The sequence below is a fragment of the Mustela erminea genome, chromosome 1 (assembly GCF_009829155.1).
Source record: "Mustela erminea isolate mMusErm1 chromosome 1, mMusErm1.Pri, whole genome shotgun sequence".
In the NCBI taxonomy this organism is placed as follows: domain Eukaryota; kingdom Metazoa; phylum Chordata; class Mammalia; order Carnivora; family Mustelidae; genus Mustela; species Mustela erminea.
The window spans coordinates 128,674,154-128,695,271 of NC_045614.1; the positions used below are offsets into that span (position 1 = coordinate 128,674,154).

Sequence of the window (21,118 nt, forward strand, 5' to 3'; positions counted from 1 at the left end):
GTTCATAGCGAGAGGATACTGTGTCTCCAAGTCTGACAGGAGGAATAGCATAGCCATGTCTGTCCTATCTTCCATTCTGGGACTTATGCGCGTGGAATGGAATTATCATCTATGGATTTCAGTAGTTCTCTTTTTTGATTTCTTTAAGAAGTGTTAAACATGTGTGTTGCACTTGTGTATGGTAAGTAACATGAGGCAGGTGTGCTTGAGGAGTTATGCAAAGTGGCAGCTTGACATGTTGTATTTCTTTACTGTTCCTCTTCCCTGCAACACTGCATCGCCCTCAAGGGCATGGACTTTTTCTGACTTTTCGTCACCACATCTCCACCTAACACCTGCTGACTTCGACTGACTTTGCAGAGTACTGCACTAGCTACTAGGAAATAGAGAAAGGAATAAAGCTTCTCTTCATCGTGATTATCGTTTAGTGGGTAGAAGGGGAAGGGGGTGGGAAGATTGTTACATGGGCAGTTAGCCTTTCTAATATTTTTTTTTCTAATTTTTTTTTCTTTTTATCTTTTAACCTCTTCTACCCCCCCTTCATTGCATATTAAGTGATGCATGCATCTGCTCATTTGTTAATTTTAGGTCAGAGCAAATAGAAAAGGGGAAAAAAATTAGTTTCTCTAGCTTACCATAGGGTCTCTGGTACTAAAACATGCCTTCCTGCCTCGTTCAGCCATCCTGTCTTCAGGATGAACTGGAACTTCAGTGGGGATTGGAGTTAAGGAATGACAAAACCGTAAGATGGTACACCCCTTCTCCCATCTCAGACTTAATATGAGGTTACTACCACAAAGCCAGTTAGGAATGGTAGAGGAGTCAGGCCTGGCCTTCAGGCTGCAACTCCTGCCTATACCAGTTCATAGTGCTGCAAGGTTTAATTAATTTAATTCCAAAAACTTTGAATTTTGCTGTAGTCTCTTATTCAGAAATATATATGCTTTATCCATAATAAAATTGGCATTCTGGCAGTGTTGTCAAAAATCTAGATTTCTCAGGTACTATCTTAATTTTGGTGTGCCTCCTTAAAAATAATTACAGTTTTGAAAGGAAGGCTACGAGAGGAAATATATATATACAAGGAGATACCCTTATTTTGTGTGTGTGTATATATGTGACTAATAGCATTTGTATTTGAGATGCGGAGCTAAAAATGAAGTTAAATGCCACCATCAAGATAAAACCTTGTCCGTATTAGCACCTAGTTTTAAACAAATGACCCAGTGAATTTGTTATCTGGAGCTCACAGTTTTATCAACATTTGAGTGCCTTGTGGCAGTGTATTGGTGCAAAGAAATTTTGTAAGGTAAGGTAAAGAAAATACACTTTGCATTTGGTAGAGGACCTTAGGCAATTAAGAGTCGTTAAGATAAATGGAATCTAAGATTGTCAGTGATACAGGGCAGGTGGGCCTAACCCATGTGGTACAGTCTCCTTAAATTGTACCTTCAAGCATAGAGAGCATAGAAACAGTATGAAGGTTTAAGTTTAGTTGTATTTCTAAGGGATTTTAGAGGAAAGCTTTAGTATCGTATTAGAGAAATTAAAACAGGAGATCACAAATACCAGTAAAAAGGAAAATAGAAAGATGTACCTCAGACACCTAATGGCTACTCAGCTGAGCATTATTTGATTGAGCCTCTAGGTTAAGAACTTAAAACAAAAGATGCACATATTCAAGGGGTTGAATTTGTTTCCTGCCCTACAACAAATGTTTTCATTTTAATTTTGTTCAGACTAGGATTTTAACAAAAATTTAGGCATTGGAATAGGAAAAAATGGAAGATTGTCGCAACTAAAGAGATGGACTATTTTCTCCTGAATTATTTGTGCAGAAATATCTTGGAAGCCAGTTGTTGGCTACTTTTATTATTCCCATTTCCTATTAAGCATTTTGGAGGTAACAAGCCCTTTGGTTTTGTTTTCAGCTATATATTATCCTATAGGTTATGCCCTTTTATGAATTATCTTGAGGTCTTTGATTGCATCTTTATTTTCAGTGTGTTTCCCAGTCTGCCTCTGGGCCAGTTTTCTCTATTAAAGTTGATCTGTTGGGGCACCTGGTAAAAGTCTCTGCCTCCGGCTCAGGTCGTGATCCCAGGGTCCTGGATCGAGCCCCGCAACGGGCTCTCTGCTCAGCAGGGAGTCTGCTTCACTTCTCTCTGTGCCTACTTGTGATCTCTGTCAAATAAATAAATAAAATCTTTAAAAAAAAATTGATCTGTTCACATGAAGAGAATAAAAAGTACTTTTAACATAGGCTTGATGGTCAGATTCTTTTAAGTATTCTAAGACTATGTAGCTTGTTTTGGACGATATGTAACTTTTATCTGGTGATCCAAGTATTTTATGCCTCCATTTTGGCAAATGGAGGAGAAAATTGTTTTTAAAATACGCTATGTAAGGTGACCTTTCTGATGTTGGGATACCAGTAAGAGGTTGTCATTGTGTACGTGCTGTGCCTCTGTGGACTAGTGTGAGGTAAATGAGGGGCCTAGGGTACAAAATTTAAGGAGGCACTTACTCTGTGTCATGCAGGTCAGAGCCAGGTTTTGTGCTCTGAGTGGTTTGTTTGGCCTCACCCTAGTTTCAGTCCTTTTGCTGTCAGGTTCATAGAATTCTGTCTAAAATGTCAGTGACTGGGGCATCTGGGTGGCTCAGTCAGTTGTGTCTACTTACAGCTCAGGTCATGATCTCAGCATCCTGGGATCCAACCCTGTGTTGGGCTTCCTGCTCATCAGGGAGTCTACTTCTCATCCTCCTGCTCCCCCTGTTTGTGTGTGGGCACTGTCCCTCTGTCAAGTAAATAAAATATTTAAAATAAATAAATAAAATGTAACAATATGAATTAAATGCTTATTGTGTGTCAGCCACTGTATGAATAACTGCTTCATATGAATAACCATGTAAGGTGTAAGGTAAACACTTACTCTTAATAACCATGTACTCCTTAATACTCTTAATACAATGTCAGGTGAACGCTCCAATATTTTCATTAATTTCTCAGTATAGAGAGATGAATAACTTAAATAACGCCCGGCTGAGCAAAAATTGAAACTCAGGTCCTTGTTTCAAATTTGAGAGCATACTTACTGCTCTGTACTGTCCCATCTGTGTGTAGAAAAACTTAATTCTTGTCCACTTTATAGATTTCTATACTAAGAAACAATACTCCCACATCCCCACAAGAAACTGTGCTATCCAAAATATGCAAATTCATACACTGACATGATGCAGTTAACTTTTAAGGTGAGTGAGTCAAGAGGTCTCATCAGCACCAAATTGAAAATCCACAAATTTGTACTGCTTAGTACCACTTTAAATCAGAGCCCCACTCTTGCTGGCTTCAGTCTTCAAACACTCCATGTGGAATTTGGGGGTTGGCTGTAAGCAGATTGACTGACCCATGGATGATGTAAAGGTCAGGGCAGGTTAGTCTAGAAGTAGTTCATTTGGTGGACAATAGGCTATAGTAGCTCTGTAGCTTATTTGTTTAAAATCTCTATCGCCGTTCTGTTCAGTTTCTTAATGTGAATTTCTGTGGACATTTCTAAGTTGTAAAATTTGGAGATTGGATGAAATAATATATAATGGCTGTTTTTACTTTAAAATTTTAGGGTCTTAACATTTAAGTTTCTTAAGTGCATAGGCATAAGACAAGCATAAGGGTAAATTTATTGGTGAGAGATTGAGACATAGAACTGAGTTATAGAAAAATCTGGGCCCAGAAAGGCTTTTGCCAGCACTTAACCTTACTTTTGGGATCACTCATTCCCCTTTGTTTTTCATAATGCCTTTGTTTTTTTTGTTTGTTTTTTTTTGTTTTGTTTTAAATTATGCTTGTGTCCTGATTGTCCTAGAGCAGTAGTTTTACAGCTGTGGAGAGAGAGTTGCTAAAGAGCTATGAGAAGGAGAGACTAGAAGCTGGTAAACTAGTTACTTCATCCATTTATTGGACAGATGAACAGTTGAGTGTGTTTTATCTCTCTTTGATAAAAGATTTTATTTGCAAACAATAGTTCCACTGTTTTAAAGAGGCTTAAAATCATTTACCTTTCTTTATCTGGCTCTCAGGCATCCTTGATTTCCCTGGCTAGATGATTGTACAGGAGACCTGATTTTCTAGAAAGAGATCTGAAATTTCATCTTCAGTTAAAATGTTGTTACAATAGCTAATATTGAATAATTATTGTGTGCCATGCACTGTTCTGAACACTTTATCTGTAATAACTTGTTGAATCATCACATCAGCCTTAAGAGAGAGACTTACTCTCATTTCATAGGTGAGAAGACTGTAGCACAGAGAAGTTAGATAACTTGCTGCAGGTCACACCATATAGTAAGTGGTAGATCTGGGATTGCATCTAGGCAGCTCTGGTTCTAGAATCACTGTGCTTATTACTCACCTCTCTAATGACAGTGCTATTAATGTTAGCTAAGTATAGTAGAAACATTCCTATTCTTTTTTGTAGGTAACATTGTGGATTTTGAAGTGTTTCTTAGAATCTTATTTCTCCACAGAAAAAATCATTAAGTTTTAAGTGACTGATTTATAATTTTATGTTTAGAACCAAGTGTGCTTATTAGTAAAGAAACTTATCAGTGACAACATATGGGAATTAACAAAGAAAGATAAAAGAATGGAGTTAAATTTAGAGCACTTTTACATTTTGCATTTTTCCTTTATGGGTCACTGTGTTTTAATTTGCCAGTCTTACCTGTTTTCAAAGACATCTTAGCTTTCAGATGATGTTTTAGTTAGAAACTTACTTCTTAATTAACAGCTTAGCAAATGCTTGTTTGGCCAATCATGTTTACAGAGATACTGAAGACTTATCTTTTTTATCCTGTTTTTTTAACAAACCATCGCTGGAGTCCTTTAACCATTAGTGGTATCAGATACCTGGAAATTGTGTTATAACAAAGAGGTGCCTTTAAAAATTTGATTGAGGGCACCTGGGTGGCTCAGTGGATTAAAAGCCTCTGCGTTCGGCTCAGGTCGTGATCTCAGGGTCCTGGGATCGAGCCCCGTATGGGGCTCTCTGCTCAGTAGGGAGCCTGTTTCCTCCTCTCTCTCTGCCTACCTCTCTGACTGCTTGTGATCTCTCTGTCTCTGTCAAGTAAATAAATAAAATCTTTAAAAAAAAATTTTTTTTTGATTGAGAGGTTAGACCTTCCAGTGAAGTGATAATTCATAGTGGAATGTGTGCTTTCTTTGAATAGTTATTTAAAAGTGCAAAAACACAGTGCTTAGTAAATTACAGGTATTTAATATAGAGGTTTTATGGTTTGATTTAGAAATCACCTCATCTTTTACAAGTATGCAGCTTGGTTTTTCTTCATTTTAAAAAAGAAACTAAAGCATGGAGAGGTGAAGTGCCTTGCTTAGAGGTAAGATGGTTTATAATGACAGTATGCATTGAGCCCTTACTTTTGGACCTAATACTTAGGCTTTTCTTCTGTAGCTGTGTGCATATTCTCCACGGATACCTTGAAGATATCTAGAAAAAATTTTGATATATGTAAACAATATGGTGGCAGAGTGTCCTATGTTACACTTAACCATTAAGAAGGAATTGTTTCTAGATGTCCCTAAATGCAAAATTCTGTAAAAACCGAACTAGTTGTAGTGCATGCTCAGGGAGGTTGAGTTCCACATACCCTTATTAAAAAAGAAAGCTACATATGGAAGACCTTGATTATAGAAAATATAATTTGCAGAGGAAGGAGAGAGATGTAGGTATATCTTGAAGGTTTTAAGCTTATTTGGGGCTAAGTGGGATCTACTCAGCCCTATTCCTCTGCCTCCCTTTTTCCTAGCTTTCTCCTCGAAGTATTTTGTCTCTTGTAAAAGTGGCTACATTTTGAGGTGAGAAGGCCCTATAAGGTAGGTTGTGATCATCAAAGGCTCACCTTTTTCAGGGGTGCTAAATGGCCAGACTGAGCTACAAAGCCTTAGAATAAATTCAGTTTCGCTGCGAGGCTGATAGGTATGAGTCACGATCTGAGGTGCTTGAGAGAACGCGGAGTGTGTCAGGTATTTGAAACCTTGAATCAACCTACTATTGGGCAGGCTTTTTCTACTAGAATTCATAAATAGTTTTTGTGATCTGATAAAATTTTTTTTTTTTTTAGTTTCCCATGAGATCTTTTGAACCTGTAGTAGATCACAGTAATGACATTTTATTATCACTGAAATTTTAGAATACCAGAGTCTTTAAAGTGATAGACTTTTATTCCCTCTTTGTTTCTGTTCAGAAAACAAGTCCAGTGATTAAGGGAAACTTCCACAAAATCAGAACCAAAAAGAACCCCTGTCTCAGGTACTTCGTTTTACCCAAATCCTTGAGCCTGGCCTTGGCAGGTAGATTTTCTAACTCTCTAGGCACTGTTCTTTCCCTACCAGTGTTTTCCAGCTTGTCCTGTTCATGAGAATCGTCAGGGTTGTCTGCTAAAAATATAGCTTCATGGACCCTATCTTGGAGATTTTGATTGAGTCATCTTGGGAATGTTTTTAATAAGGACTGAAGTGATTGTGATGGCTTAACATCCATTTGGAAACTACACTACTCCTGCACACTTTCCCATAGAGAAAGTTTTGTTTTATGCTGAAAGCTGGATAAGTTTTTGGATCTTGCTTATGTATAAGGCAAGGCTAACCTATGTTGGAAATTCTTGCACTTTGAGAATTTTGTGAACTGTTAAATTAAATGCCAGTTTTGTCCCATGATCTAAAAGATACTGTAGCAGCCCTAATAAAAGACATTAGAATGTATAATCTGTGATTATTGTATTTTCTTTAGTTTTATTTGGTTTTCATGTATATTTCTGTTGGAATTCTGATTTTAGTTGCAGTCATCTGATGCTAATACTCTCTTAGCCTACCATACTAGGAAGAGCTTGGGATAGCAAGAAGTAGTAAAATCTGGTAACTGTGACTGGTAAATTAGACTTTGTTAATAGAATTAATTAGCTTTCTGTGTTTTATTTTGCTAGGCTTGATATTTGGAAAGTATTAGCAAGACTGATTCAGCTTATAAATTGCCCATCTCTCATCTCATTAATTTGTTCATTCAACAAACATTTATTGTCGACTGTGTACCTTCTACACTGACTGATGTCTCTGTTGGGAAAAAGAAATACAGATGTTGGCATAAACATGAATTTTGCTTACTCCAGAGTGAATGAACTTCTGTTAGCTAAATGTTCATGAGTTGGTTGGGGGTATAATCAAAATCAATCAGTTGTTCTTTCCCACTTCAAGGAAAGAGAATGAAGGAATTATAAGAATTTAAGACCAGGTGAGAGGGCTAAGTTTTGGATTTGACTCTGAAGAAAAACAAGACAATTACACCTGCCTACAGATGTCTTAAGGGTAGAATTTATTTAGGAGCCTTCTTCTTCTCTCCAGGAACTGCATATTTCAGTACCATGGACTTTGCTTATCCCCTCCTTATATTTGAGTAAATAACTTTAGCTCTAGAATTATCTCCTGCCCAGATGGATTAAAATGAGGCTCTCACAGGAAATGCTGATTCTGATCTGTAAGATACAGTTGAGTATAGTTCTTTAAATGAACAGACTCCTGTTGGTTCTTTGGGCAGGTCAGGACAGAAACTCCCAAGACTAAGACTTTGGCAGTAGAATGCCCAAGAACCTATTTTTGTTTTCCCTTCACTTTATTTTATTTTTTTAAGGTTTATTTTTTAAAGATTTTTATTTTATTTATTTGACAGAGATCACAAGTAGGCAGAAAGGCAGGCAGAGAGAGAGAGGAAGGGAAGCAGGCTCCCTGTCAAGCAGAGAGCCCGATGCAGGGCTCGATCCCAGGATCCTGGGATCATGTACTGAACCGAAGGCAGAGGCTTTAACCCACTGAGCCACCCAGGCTCCCCTGTTTTCCCTTCACTTTAAAGAAATAGTAATTGTCGGGGCGCCTGGGTGGCTCAGTGGATTAAGCCGCTGCCTTCGGCTCAGGTCATGATCTCAGGGTCCTGGGATCGAGTCCCGCATCGGGCTCTCTGCTCAGCAGGGAGCCTGCTTCCCTCTCTCTCTCTGCCTGCCTCTCTGTCTACTGTGATCTCTCTCTGTCAAATAAATAAATAAAAAATCTTAAAAAAAAAAAAAAAACTTTAAAAAAATAAAAAAAAAAAAAAAAAAAAAAAAAGAAAAAAAAAAAAAGAAAAAAGAAATAGTAATTGTCTTAAGTGCACGAAGTGTTTAATACTTAAGCATCTGTACAGCATTCAAGTACTGCTGTTTTGAACATTAAGGGAAATAAGGGGGAAAGTATAAATGAATTGGTTGCTTATTCTATTTGTATGGTATTAGCATATACAGAGGGTATTTTTGAAGAAAAGTGTGCTTAAAAGTATACATTTTGTCTTAAGTTATTGAAGTCTGTGATTTTGGTTTTTTAAAAATGTTGTGATGCTATCTCCTTGGGAAACAAAGTTTACTTTGAAATGAAAACTTTTTCCCTAATGCAACACATTGGAGATGGGAAACTAAGTAACTGTTCTTGTCTTGTTGCCACTATACCCACATTAAATTTTTATTTATTATTACTTAGCAGTTATAACCATGGCAAGTCATTTTTTGGACTGTGGTTTCTGTTGTACTGCATGGTAGATGAGGTGACTTTTTGAGGCCTTTCCAGATTTGGGATTAGGGGTTCAGTTGGCTTTGCATGAATGATGAGCGCTTACCTCAGAAACCAGTATCCCTTAGGGAGTTGAAACTGGTAATGTGCTGCCCACCTGCCCTGGGCCTGCTGACACCCATGGTGAAACGAAGAAACCTTCTCAAAGGGGCAGGGCCTCAGGCTCTTGCTCAGTTCAGTTTGACCCTTGCTCTTCAGGTTGACAGGCTCCTTGTTGCTTGGAGTAATTATAGCTTGTCCATTGAACCATTTCAAATAAAGAAGCATGTAGAAGAAATGGCAGCATATTTCATCTTGAACTAAAATTGGCATATTTAAAAAGCCTTATTGAAATTGTTGATTTTTTAATCTCATGTAAACATTGATGAAACTATGAGTGGCCCCAGTTTTGTGAATGTGTGTTCTGAGAAGTTCAGTTGTAACTTGGTTCTTTAAACATTTTCCATAGAAACAGTATTAAAAGGTAGATAAATGTGATGTAAGACAGACACCTATTTAGCTCATAATATTGCTATAATACGAGGTGGCTGGGTGGCTTACTGGGTTGGGGCGTCTGCCTGCCTTCCGCTTGGGTCATGATCCCCAGGGTCCTGGAATCAAGCCTGAGTTGGGCTCTCTGCTCAGCGTGGAGCCTGCTTCCCCCCCCCCGCCTGCTTCTCTGCCTACTTTTGATCTCTGTCAGATAAATAAAATCTTTAAAAATAAATAAATATTGCTATCATACTTACTTTTTTTCTTTTTAAAGACTTTATTTGAGAGAGAGATCAAGCAGTGGGGAGGGGCAGAGAGAGAGAAACAGAGAAAGAGAAGCAGAGTCCTTGCTGAGTAGGAAGCCCGATGCAGGGCTGATCCCAGGATTCCAAGATCATGACCTGAGCCCAAGGCAGATGCTTAACCGACTAGGCCACCCAGGCACCCCTTTAACACTTTCTTTTTGATGACATAGTAGCTACTAGTACTGTAAGTTAGTTTTAGAGGCAAGAAATATATGTATATGTTTGGTTTTTCTAAATTTGAATCATAAATACCTTAAGTGAAACTCCTGACATGGGACAGTACTATTGATTCAATTAAAAGAAATTTCAATGCCACGATTTACAAAAGGTAAAAATTGGGACGCCTGGGTGGCTCAGTTGGTTGGACGACTGCCTTCGGCTCAGGTCATAATCCCGGAGTCCCGGGATCAAGTCCCACATCAGGCTCCCAGCTCCATGGGGAGTCTGCTTCTCTCTCTGACCTTCTCCTCGCTCATGCTCTCTCTCACTGTCTCTCTCTCAAATAAATAAATAAAATCTTAAAAAAAAAAAAAGTAAAAATTAAGTATTTGAACAGGTTTCGTGGGTTAGATAGGTAGGTGCCAGCAGGATTCTGAGTGACTCTAGCTACTTTTATGGATCCCTTCACTCTGTCTGCCTTTATATATGCAGGGATACTACATACATGTTCAAAAACATAAAAGACAAAAATAATCCAGTTGAGACTACTTTGGGAATTCACCCCGTTTTTATTGAAATCACCTCTCTCACCACCTCACTGTGTCAGTTCCTGCAGGTAGGTAGTTCTTTCCCCCAGTATACAAGTGACATTACTCTGTGAGCATTATACATGACCTCATCAAGAAATCCCATAACTTTTTAAAAGTTATTGACTATGCTCAGGAGCATTTAAAACTCTGGACGGCCTTCTCTTTGAAACACCTGGTTTCTGTGATGCTGGTTCTGTCACCCAATTCTCCCATAGCAGTACAGCATCTGCACTTCTCCCTTGTATGTACTGACAATTGTTCATTTTCTGGCTTTCCTTTCATATTATAAGCTCCATGAGATCAGAGACTGTCTTGTCTTGTTCACTGCTCCATAGCTAGTCCTAGGCCTAATTCTGTATAGGTAATGGATAAATATTTATTAAACAAACGAATGATTTTTTTTCCTTTCTGTTACCCCATGAGATGGCTCGTCAAGTTCTGGTGTCAGCCCTGTTCTATTTCTCACTTATTTTTTTCCATTGATACTGATGCCTTCAATTACTGTCTATACTGTGCATCCAGTATCCATCATTTTCATTTTGACTGCTGTCCCTGCATTTCAGCTTCTTTTTTTTTGTTCCAAGTTTACTGTGAAAAAGTATTCATAATTTATTTCTAAAGTGGAAAAGTAGATTACCAAATGGCCAATTAAGTAGTTAAATAGATACAGCGGATTCACAATTGATACTTAACCTTCTTCCTCTTGCTACTTGCTTAGGTCCAGTGGGTCTTTTGTATAACTCTACTAGGTCTCTTAAGTTTCCTCTGCCCTCAGTTTATGTTCCTCCATTCTGTCCTTAACAGTATGACCAAAGCAGTCTGCTTAAATAACTAATTTGATCAGGTAATGGTTTTCTAATACCCTATAGAATAAACTTGGGAATTGGCCTTATTTTTATTTATTGATTTGGTTCTGTGAGGTTAGTGAGCAGCTTGTATCCCCAAAACAAAAAACTTTTTCCATATTTAGAACTACCAGAAATGGGACTAAATGGTTTCCATAGGTGTCCTTTTCCCCTTCACTGGTAAGGATTATGGAAGGATGGTAAGCAGTTCTCCACTTGATCTTAGCCAAAAGGCCGAGAAGCGATGGTAAGCAGTTCTCAAATGGGACAGGTTATTAGAGCTTTTTGAAGCTCTGCATACTGAGACCTTTGATTGTATCTTTCAAACTGCTCAGGTCTTCCGCAGCCCGGCCCAGATAAGTTTTAATGATAAGGACCACATCTTAATCACCCCTCCACTGCATCTTCTACAGAGTAAGGGCTAAACATAAATTTATTCAGTGAATTAATAACTTCTGAGTATTTTCTTGGGTAGATGAGCTGAGGTTCTTTGGCTCTACTTCAAACTTAGTTGTTTTTTCTTCTTTTTTAATGCAGACTTACTAGGTCTGGATTGAGAGTATTAGGATCAAGTCTTGGGCCTCTGCATATTGTTATTGGTCAAATCATTTATCATCTCAGAACCTGCCTTTCTGTAAGGTTAGAATAACAGTTAATGTAATTTTGAGGACTAAAAGCGTGTGAAAAATGTTTTATCATCTGAAAATGCTTTATAAATGGTAGAAGTTAATAAAAATTGATGTTTTTAAAATATGTTTACCAATATACATTGTTTGAAATACAGATATGTCACTAATATTACTCTCTCACTTTATAATTAGGCTCATTTTTTAGCCTAGCAAAGGAAATAAATACAGTTGCTTTCTCTTAAAAAAAAATACTTCCTCAACTAACTATTCAAGGCCAAATTTCTCTCATATTGTTGAATTCTCAGTATTTTAATGCCAAATTATCAGTGTCTATGGATCTTTCTACTTCGTTTTTGTGTGATTTGGACAAAGATTCAGAAATACCACTGGCAAAATTAAATAACATTTTATCCCCAAATAGACCACATTTGATAGACTTCCCAGTTTTTTAAAGATTTGTCTTATATTTCTGGTGGTTGGCTATGTTTTTGTTATTTTTAGGTGGCAAAATCAGTGAATTATTAGCAAAAGATTTTACTCTAAACACCTTTAATTCTTTTTTCCTAATGCTTAATGAAGTTCTCCATAAACATTTATGCTCTCTGTATTTCATAGTTATAGTTTTATGTTATATATAAGTGCTATAATTCTACTTTGTTGATAATTTCTTGTATTAACTTTTTTGATTGCATATATGTTGGAATTAGATGCTTCATTATTCCATGGTGCTTCAGGGAGCACTCTCAGTTAAAGATGAGTGGGTTCATGAATCACAGCTCTGTGAATTAGTACCTAGTGAGGGAAAATTAGTTGTAAGAAAGGGCAAATTCTTGAGTCTGAGGAGGAATAGAGGTGTGTTACTGATTAAGGGTATCCTCACAAGCAAGATATATTAACACATCAGCTGTTCATAAGAGAGACACTGGCCAAGAAAGCTATTGGTATTTGTACTTTTCCCTTCATAGAGTAAATCTCTGTTCTTTCTTTCCTTTTACCAGGTCAGTATATATTTTGTGCCCTATTTTATCACAAAAAAGAGAAGAAATACTGTAGTGAATGAAGATTCCTCTGCATTTTAGCACTGCTTTTTCTACTGTAGTTGGCTTTTGAATGAGGATGACAATGGAAGAGATGAAGAATGAAGCTGAGACCACTTCCATGGTTTCTATGCCCCTTTATGCAGTCATGTATCCTGTGTTTAATGAGGTAAGTGGGTAAACATTTCTCATATGATCTCTTCAATTCTTGATGCCTGCCTCATTTATTCATTTGTTTGTTCCTTCATATAACAAACACATAAATGAATTTTATCTGTATGTTAGGCATTGTACGAGGACTGGACATAAAACAGTAGGGAGGGAGGAACCTAGATATATTGCTTCCCATCTGGAGGTTTCATTATAGAGGGAGAGACAGACGTTGAACAAGAGAATACAAGTAATTACATAAATGGAAAGTTGTGGTGAGTCCTGTGAAGTTACCAAAGATCAAATGTTCAATAAAATAGCTGGTGGAACCTTCTTTAGGGGTCAGGACCAACTTCACCGAAGATGAGACATATATGCTAAGATCGAAAAGAGGTAAATAAGGGTTAGACAGTTGAGTTTGGGATAAACACATTTTAGGTAGCCGGAAGAGCAGGCACAAAAATATCCTGATGAATTCTAGTCAGTAGAGACAAAACATATTTTTACTGATAAATGGAAGATACCATTGCTTTAGTATCTAGAGAAGATGTAGTTGTCTTTTTATTTGAGGGATTTTTCTAGGACTTAATACATTTTTGGGTTTTCTTTTATTTATTTATTTATTTAAAGATTTTATTTATTTGACAGACAAAGATCACAAGTAGGCAGAGAAGCAGGCAGAGAGAGAAGAGAAATCAGGCTCCCTGCTGAGCAGAGAGCCCAATGTGGGGCTCGATCCCAGGACCCTGGGATCATGACCTGAGCCGAAAGCAGAGGCTTTAACCCACTGAGCCACCCAGGCGCCCCCTGGGTTTTCTTTTAATTTAATGTTAATACGCTAAGGTATTAGAGAATTAGAGCTGGAAATTCCTTAGAAAGGATTTAATCATGTCCCTCCTTTTAATGGTGAACCAAGTTCTTAGTATGTGAAATGGTGTTCCTGAAATTACCTAGAACTAAAATCTGGGGTTCCAAATTCAGTGGCTTCACCCTTAGCCTTTCTGTACATTTAATTAGGGTCTTCTTTTTTTTGTTTTGCTATTTAGTTATAAAGCTCTCCATGCCATTGACCTTATTGTTGCTGCTGTAGCTTGGAAACCCTCACTATTTCCAATGACTTTATTCCTTTTTGTAAAGTATTTATATTAGAATAAGATTCTGGATTTCAAAGCCCTTTATCCTGCAGTAGGTTTAATAATAATGTATTTGATGCATTTGTGGTCTTAGGTCTTGGGGACAATGAGGAGTGATTCATCCTCTTCAACTTGGAAATCATGGACCTAGTTGCCATTTCAGACATATATTTTGAAATTCTAAATGCTATCTATCAAATAGTCTTATTAGATTCAGAGAGCATAAAAGAAAACTCAAAAACTGGCTTGTATAAAAGTAAATTAACTCCTGCTTGTGTTCCCTCTTTCACTGTCTCTCTGTGTCAAATAAGTAAATAAAATCTTTTAAAAAAATAATTAAGGGGCGCCTGGGTGGCTCAGTGGGTTAAAGCCTCTGCCTTCGGCTCGGGTCGTGGTCCCGGGGTCCTGGGATCGAGCCCCACATGGGGCTCTCTGCTCTGCGGGGAGCCTGCTAACTCCTCTCTCTGTCTCTGCCTGCCTCTCTGCCTACATGTGATCTCTGTCTGTCAAATAAATAAATAAAATCTTTTAAATAAATAAATAAATAAGATACCTAGTCAGTTAAACATTAGTATTTAACCGTAGTTCAAACATAGATTTTTCTACAGATCTAATGGGGAAATTAGAATTTAGTTTGGTTTTTTGTGCTATACAGATTTAAAGATAAAATGTTTGTGAAATTAATTTAGAGAAAATAGTATCAGTAAGGATGAATGTTTAACTCTGGAGCTAAATGATATACTTAATTTTGTCCACAGTGTATTGAAAGAGTTAAAAAACTTATACATTCTCACCCTAACATAACATCCGTAATAGTAACAATGGTGGTCTGAAGTCAACTTGTAGAACAGATATTTAGGTAGTATCCTTAGGTAGCATCCTTACATCTGGGAGATTTTAGTACTGTTACTCCAGCTCACAAAGGGAAGTTATTTATGGTATTCTGGGAGTTTGATGCTTGCTAAACTTAATGAAGCTGTGCCAAGATAGCTGAGAAAGGGTTAGTCTTGTTATTTAATCAGCTGCTGCAGAGTTCAGAGTCCAAGTATATTGCATGTGTTGTAAATGTACTGTGAAATAGGTCTCCTGGTTACCTTATGGAATAATGAGTTTATAGAAGGCTTGTGACAAGTCTTAGATCAGGTTCTCATGTACTGTATAACTTTCTACTGATTCCGTGCGTATGGAGGAGAAGTGAAGTATAGTTCAGTTCTTCATTCCAGGAAAAGACACACCATGAATCATCATTTCCTGTGACTTTTTAGAGGAATTATTTTAAGGTGAAGTATAATTTCTGAAAGAATCTGTATTGTGTTTTGAGATAGGAATAAAAAATCTTGCAACCAAATATAAATTTTAGATCACCAGGGTTTCTAGGCTTGTTTATAAATGATACAAAAATGGTACTTCTGAGTAAGTAATTAATACTCTATTCAGAAGCATCCAACAGTTATTTCTGCCAACTCAGCAGAATATACAACTCTTAATTTTTTCCAACAAGCAAATGAAATCTGGGACTATTTCTCTAACTTCAGATACCTAACCTTTTTTTTTTTTTTTTAATTAAAAGAAAAAAATCAAACCCCAAAATTGAAGCATAGTAAACATACCTCTCCATAGTGAAGGCATGGGTTTTATCTGCAGTCCCATCATCCAAAGGTGATCATAGTTAATATCTTGCATAAGAATTACTGCTCCGCCCCTTACTCTAGGCTATGTAGTCTTATATTTCTTTCCTTGTTTATAAACTGATGATAAACAGTAATATATTTATTTTTCATAACTCTGTAAAGTAAAAGACTTAACATGTTGTAGTACTGAGACTAGTACCAGGTAGAGCTATTATTCGGAAGTCTTTGGGCAATTTTCTGATCCATTGTGATCATTCCCTAGACTTTTACATTCTAGTAGGCAATTTTTAATGAAACATTTTTATAATAGGTAACTCTTCTTACCTTTTTTGCTGGACAACTTGGCAACCCCAGAAACAGATTATTTTAGAAACCACTACTGCATTTAATATGTTTAAAACACATTACTGCATTTGTCTTCTCTGTGGCAGCACAAAAGTTAATAGGTGGCCTCTTGAGTCTATCTACTTACCTTCTAGCTTTTTTTTTTTTATCTGACTACTCATTTTCATTTGAGTTATAAGAGATGTACCTTTTATTCTTCTTTTTTTTCTTTTTTTAAGATTTGTCTATTTATTTAAGAGAGAGAGAAAAAGAGAGCGTGCACACATGTGCAGGAGGAAGGGCAGAGAGAGAGGGACAAGCAGACTCCATGCCCAGCTCTGCTAGGGGCTCCATCCCCGGACCCTGAGATCATGACCTGAGCTGAAATCAAGTTGAATGCTTAACCAACTGAGCCACCGAGGTGCCCGTTTTTCTTGTGTCTTGGCCCTGTTTGATTCCTTTTAAGGATAGACTCAATAGTTTTTATGGTGAGGGGAGAAGGTTGTCAGCAAGAAGGAATACTTTCAAAAGATTTTATATGAGACCTACAAAACTTAAGTAACGAAGGAGTTAAATGGATTTTTTTTTTTCCAGTTATGGGTGTAGGAGTTGGGTTTGATAACTAGAAAATAAGGTAGTGATGAGCTGATTGATACCTTTGGAGGGACCAGTGCAATGAATGTACTCTGATTGGAATCAAAATTTTGTGTAAGCTTTTGAAATATTTTTATAAATATTATGGAGAGTTAAATTTGACCAAGTTTGCAGTTAATAGTGCTGTCAGAAGCTATCAAGTATACATTACAGGAGGAGCTCACAAAACAGAATAGGAAGAATGTGTTGTTGTGGGGTGAGAGCCCTTCTGTTAAGTTCATTCAGCCTGTCTTTCTTCTAGCTGGGACTCCAGGAGGCACTTTCCTTACTTTTTTTGGTGAAATGAGATTAGGTGCCCTCTTCTCTTGTGCTTATTCTCTTTTTTCCCTTTACCCTTTTACTGGTGCCATGGAATTCATAGATGGCTGAGGCCCGAGGAAGGCCTCTTTTTATCCAGATACCCATTAATGCAAGGTTTAGTAATTGTATGTTTCTTCCTCCTCTTTCGAATTCAGAATCAAATACTACTAAGAAATGATTGCATTGGCTCTTTAAAGATATCCATCCTAAGCAACAGCTGTTATCTCAAAATCTTAAAAAAATTACTGTATTGGGGTGCCTGGGTGGCTCAGTGAGTTGAGCCTCTGCCTTTGGCTCAGGTCATGATCTCAGAGTCCTGGGATCGAGCCCTGCATCGGGCTCTCTGCTCAGCGGGTAGCCTGCTTCTCCCTCTCTCTTTGCTTGCCTCTCTGCCTACTTGTGGTATCTCTCTGTGTCAAGTAAACAAAATCTTTAAAAAAAAATTACTGGACTAATTAGTGGAAGTATTAGAAACAAAATGGAAATTCTTTTCTGTTCTAAACTCAAATAAAAACTTTACTCCCGCATGTGTTAACCAACCCTGAAGAAACCCGTAAGTGGGCAAATGGCCCAGGAAGGTGATTTTAAGAGGCTGTTTTCTTCAGGGACCAGTTCAGATCTCACCTCCATAAAGACTTTTTTTTTCTACTTCAGCTGACAGTGATCCCATCAGTTTCCATGTACCTGCTTACTTAAAATGATCTTCTGGGGTTCCAGGATTGTAATATCTTTCTTTGTATCTCTCACACTGACTTGCACGTGGTAGAAACTCAGGAATTTGTTAGTTCTTAAGTAGTTGAAGAGTTTCAGTGAGGGAGTTGATGCCAGTCTGGAAAGGGTGAATTCAGGGAGGGAGGGTAGCATTAAGTGACTTGTGCACAAGTTTTAGAGCCAGACAGTTTTCTTATTAATCCTGCCTCTGTATGCACTAGCTGTTGAATACTAGGTAAATTTATACAAACTGAATTTCTGCCTCTATAAAATAGAGTTGATGATAACTAGTTATAGATTGTGAGGATGAGATGCTCTTTATGAAAATATGTAACAAAGTTCATTACTGGTGCTAAGTAAATGATAATTGTTAAGATACTGCCAGAACCTTACACTGTCATGAACGGTAAGGTGAATGTGATTTTATCATCAAATCATCTATCACTAGTTAAAGATCTAATAGGGAAGCACTTTTTATTAGGGAAGATAAAAACATATTGCACTAAGTATTACAGGCTGCAAATTATAAATAGATTTAAGAATAATTTAGATAAATTTATGGATGAGAGATTAAGTTCAATTCAAAAACTAGATATGTGCCTGTTATGCCTAGTGCTCCCTGGCTAATGGGAGTATCATATGCATAATGAAGCCTAGTGGATTTACTGCAAGATGTGTGGATATATAATGTATCTCAGAATGACTCCCAGCAGAGTTCTGGTTGAGGTGCTTCACAGCTCACGGATTTGATTTAGTATATGTCTGGCCTTTCCCTTTCTTTTCTAAGACACACATATGTAAACTTAATCTAGAAATCTGATGTCTATCTTGGCTAATTTTATTAGTTCTTCACGGACTATTCTTGGCCTCTTTTTACTTCCCTTGACCCTTTCACATACCAGCCAGAGCAGTACAGAATGAGTTAGTAATGCTGATACTTGGAGGTACATGTGTGACTCAGACCTTTGACTTGTTGAAAGAGGTCAGAGTGTGCTGTAAACCGGAATAAGGAAATGGTTCCTATCAGAGTGGAAACATTCATCCTGTCTGCCTGCCTCTCCCTCCCTTACACAACAAGAACTTGAGATCAGAAGAGCTGTATTACTATTTTAATCTTAAATAGGATTCATTACAATTAAATGAATTCTGTAGAAGATGAAAATTTTTCATTTGTGGCAGCTTATTTTCACCAATTTTACAGGGTTTTTGTTGTTGTTGTTGTTCATTTGTGGTTGGTTTGGTTTTTTTGTTTTTGTTTTGCTGTATTTTCCTACCTGGTCCTCCTGTATCTTCCCTTTTATCTACTAAGGCAATGTTAGATTTTACTGGATTTATAGAAGCCAAGTTTAAAACTGAGTTAAATGGCCTGATATTTATTTTTGGAGATAAAGTATTTATCTTGGCACATTTTGTTGCTTTTTTGCTTAAGGTGCATAACTTGTAGGGAGATAAGGTTCTTGACATTTCTGTCTTGTTTAGAAAATAAAGTGATTTAATAAAGTGTAGGCCATTCCTTAGATATATATGTGTATATATGTTGTTTATAAAGGAAAACTTACATTTATTGCCTCAAGGGGTTGAAAGGAATATTTATTGCAAGGTATGATATGTTCGTAAGATTTTTGTGAAAAGACTCCACTTGCGTAAAAATCCTACAAAAGTTAACATTGTTTTTGAACATTTTAATATTGTCCCCCATAAAAAATGTATGCATTGAGTTTTATTGAGTTAATTGGCCCAATTTTTAGGGACTAAAAAAATTGGAATTTAACTGAAGGTAGTTATTTTAAGCCTAACATTTAACTTTTCAACAAATGGATTTTTTTTTTTTTTTTTTAGCTCACTGAAAAATGAATTCTGTAAAGTGTATAATAAGGACATGTATCTTTTTTTATAAGATTTTATTTATTTATTAGAGAGAGCACAAGTAGGCAGAGCAGCAGGCAGAGGCAGAGGGAGAGGGAGAAGCAGGCTCTCTGTTGAGCAGGGAGCCGATGTGGGGCTCGATCCCAGGACCCTGGGATCATGACCTGAGCCGAAGGCAGAGGCTTTAACCCACTGTACCACCCAGCCGACCCCAGGATATGTATCTTTCAGAATTGTAAACCTCACATATTTTATATTAAAATTAAAAGCTTTGGGATTGAACTTTTGATTCAGTATTTTAGGTAACCTTTCTTAAATCCAGATAACATAGAGGACAGATGATCTACAGTTCTTACTTACTATCAAACCTTGTGTCAGTGCTGTTTGCTAATTCATAAAATAGACTAACCTCAGCTTAATCCCTGGCTGAGGGATTGTAAAATAATTTAAAAAGAGTAAGGTAATAAATACAAAGAATCTTAAATAATAAATGTTTTCTTGGTGTTGGTCATTTCTGTTCATTCAATTTGCCATATACTGGCAACAGAGCATTGAGAGTTGATCTTAAACCCTATTTTCAGTAATTGAAGTAAATATGTTTATTCTTTTTATAAGAACTTGATATTATTTTGCATTCTGTGCTCATCTTAAATCCAGTTTTAAGGTAGAGTGTGTCTTGTTTTTAAAAAGAATGAAGAATTCATACATCCCTCACTTTCTCATGGTTTCTAATGAAAATTTTAGATGACCTGTGTATTTGAAGAATTAAGGTGATTTAGAATAATTAGCAAGTATTTTTGTTGAGCAAATGATGGATGTATCAGAGTTATTACTATAGAATGGAATATCAAAAATGCACCTTTTCTAAGGAAATTGGTACTAATAGTGATTTAAAATTTATATTGCAGCTAGAACGAGTAAACCTGTCAGCAGCTCAGACACTGAGAGCAGCTTTCATTAAGGTGAGGTGCAAATAATTTATTATGATTAAAATGTATGTTGTATATAAATCTGAATATCATGTAAGAATTGCCACTTTATTTCCTTTTAGTGAAAATCTCTTCAGCTGTTTTATGTCTGTTTTAGTGTACTCTGTAAAGCTTAAAACACTTCTCAGAAGTGAATTAAAACAAATGCTGTTTCCTTAGCATTCATCTTTTTGTCACTTTGTGCTTTGAAAACTGACTTCTTTGGAGTTTTTTCTCTTTAGCTTTAGAGTATATTTTTGAATTTCTTTTTCTATTATTTGTCTTGCTAAAAATTTTTGTAAAATTATAACTCAAAAAGACGTTTTTCATAATGCTTAATTATAGAACATAAGAATAAAACAGTATTTTTGATAGGAAAACAAGACCTGTGTGGGAGTCAGATTAAGGATACATTGCAAGCATACAACCAAGTCAATTCAGAGTGAATTTTTTGTTGTCTTTAGACCTGAACTGTTTGATATATACTAGCTGCATGTTGCAGTTGAGTACTTAAAATATGGCTAGTTCAAATTGAGTTGTACTCCCAAGTATAAAATACACACCAGATTTTGAATACTTAGTATAAGGTAAAGAATGTAAAATAACTCAGGAATTAGTATTTTATATTAATTGCATGTTGAAATTAATAGTATTTTGGATGTACTCTTAAAATGATTTCA

General features: G+C 36.7%; 1 protein-coding gene across 7 annotated transcripts in view; it reads left to right on the forward strand.

Moving 5' to 3' along the window:
• PDCD10 (programmed cell death 10) overlaps window positions 1-21,118 on the forward strand; it is a 42,374-nt gene that overhangs the window by 6,465 nt on the left and 14,791 nt on the right. For 3 of the 7 annotated variants that reach the window (XM_032341821.1, XM_032341808.1, XM_032341810.1), the window contains exons 2-3: window positions 12,663-12,870; window positions 20,379-20,432. In XM_032341821.1, the coding sequence (XP_032197712.1) occupies window positions 12,775-12,870; window positions 20,379-20,432 (150 nt within the window). In that variant the 5' untranslated portion in view covers window positions 12,663-12,774. The remainder of the gene's footprint in view (window positions 1-12,662; window positions 12,871-20,378; window positions 20,433-21,118) is intronic. The other 4 variants (XM_032341820.1, XM_032341818.1, XM_032341815.1 and 1 more) reach the window with 2 other exon arrangements.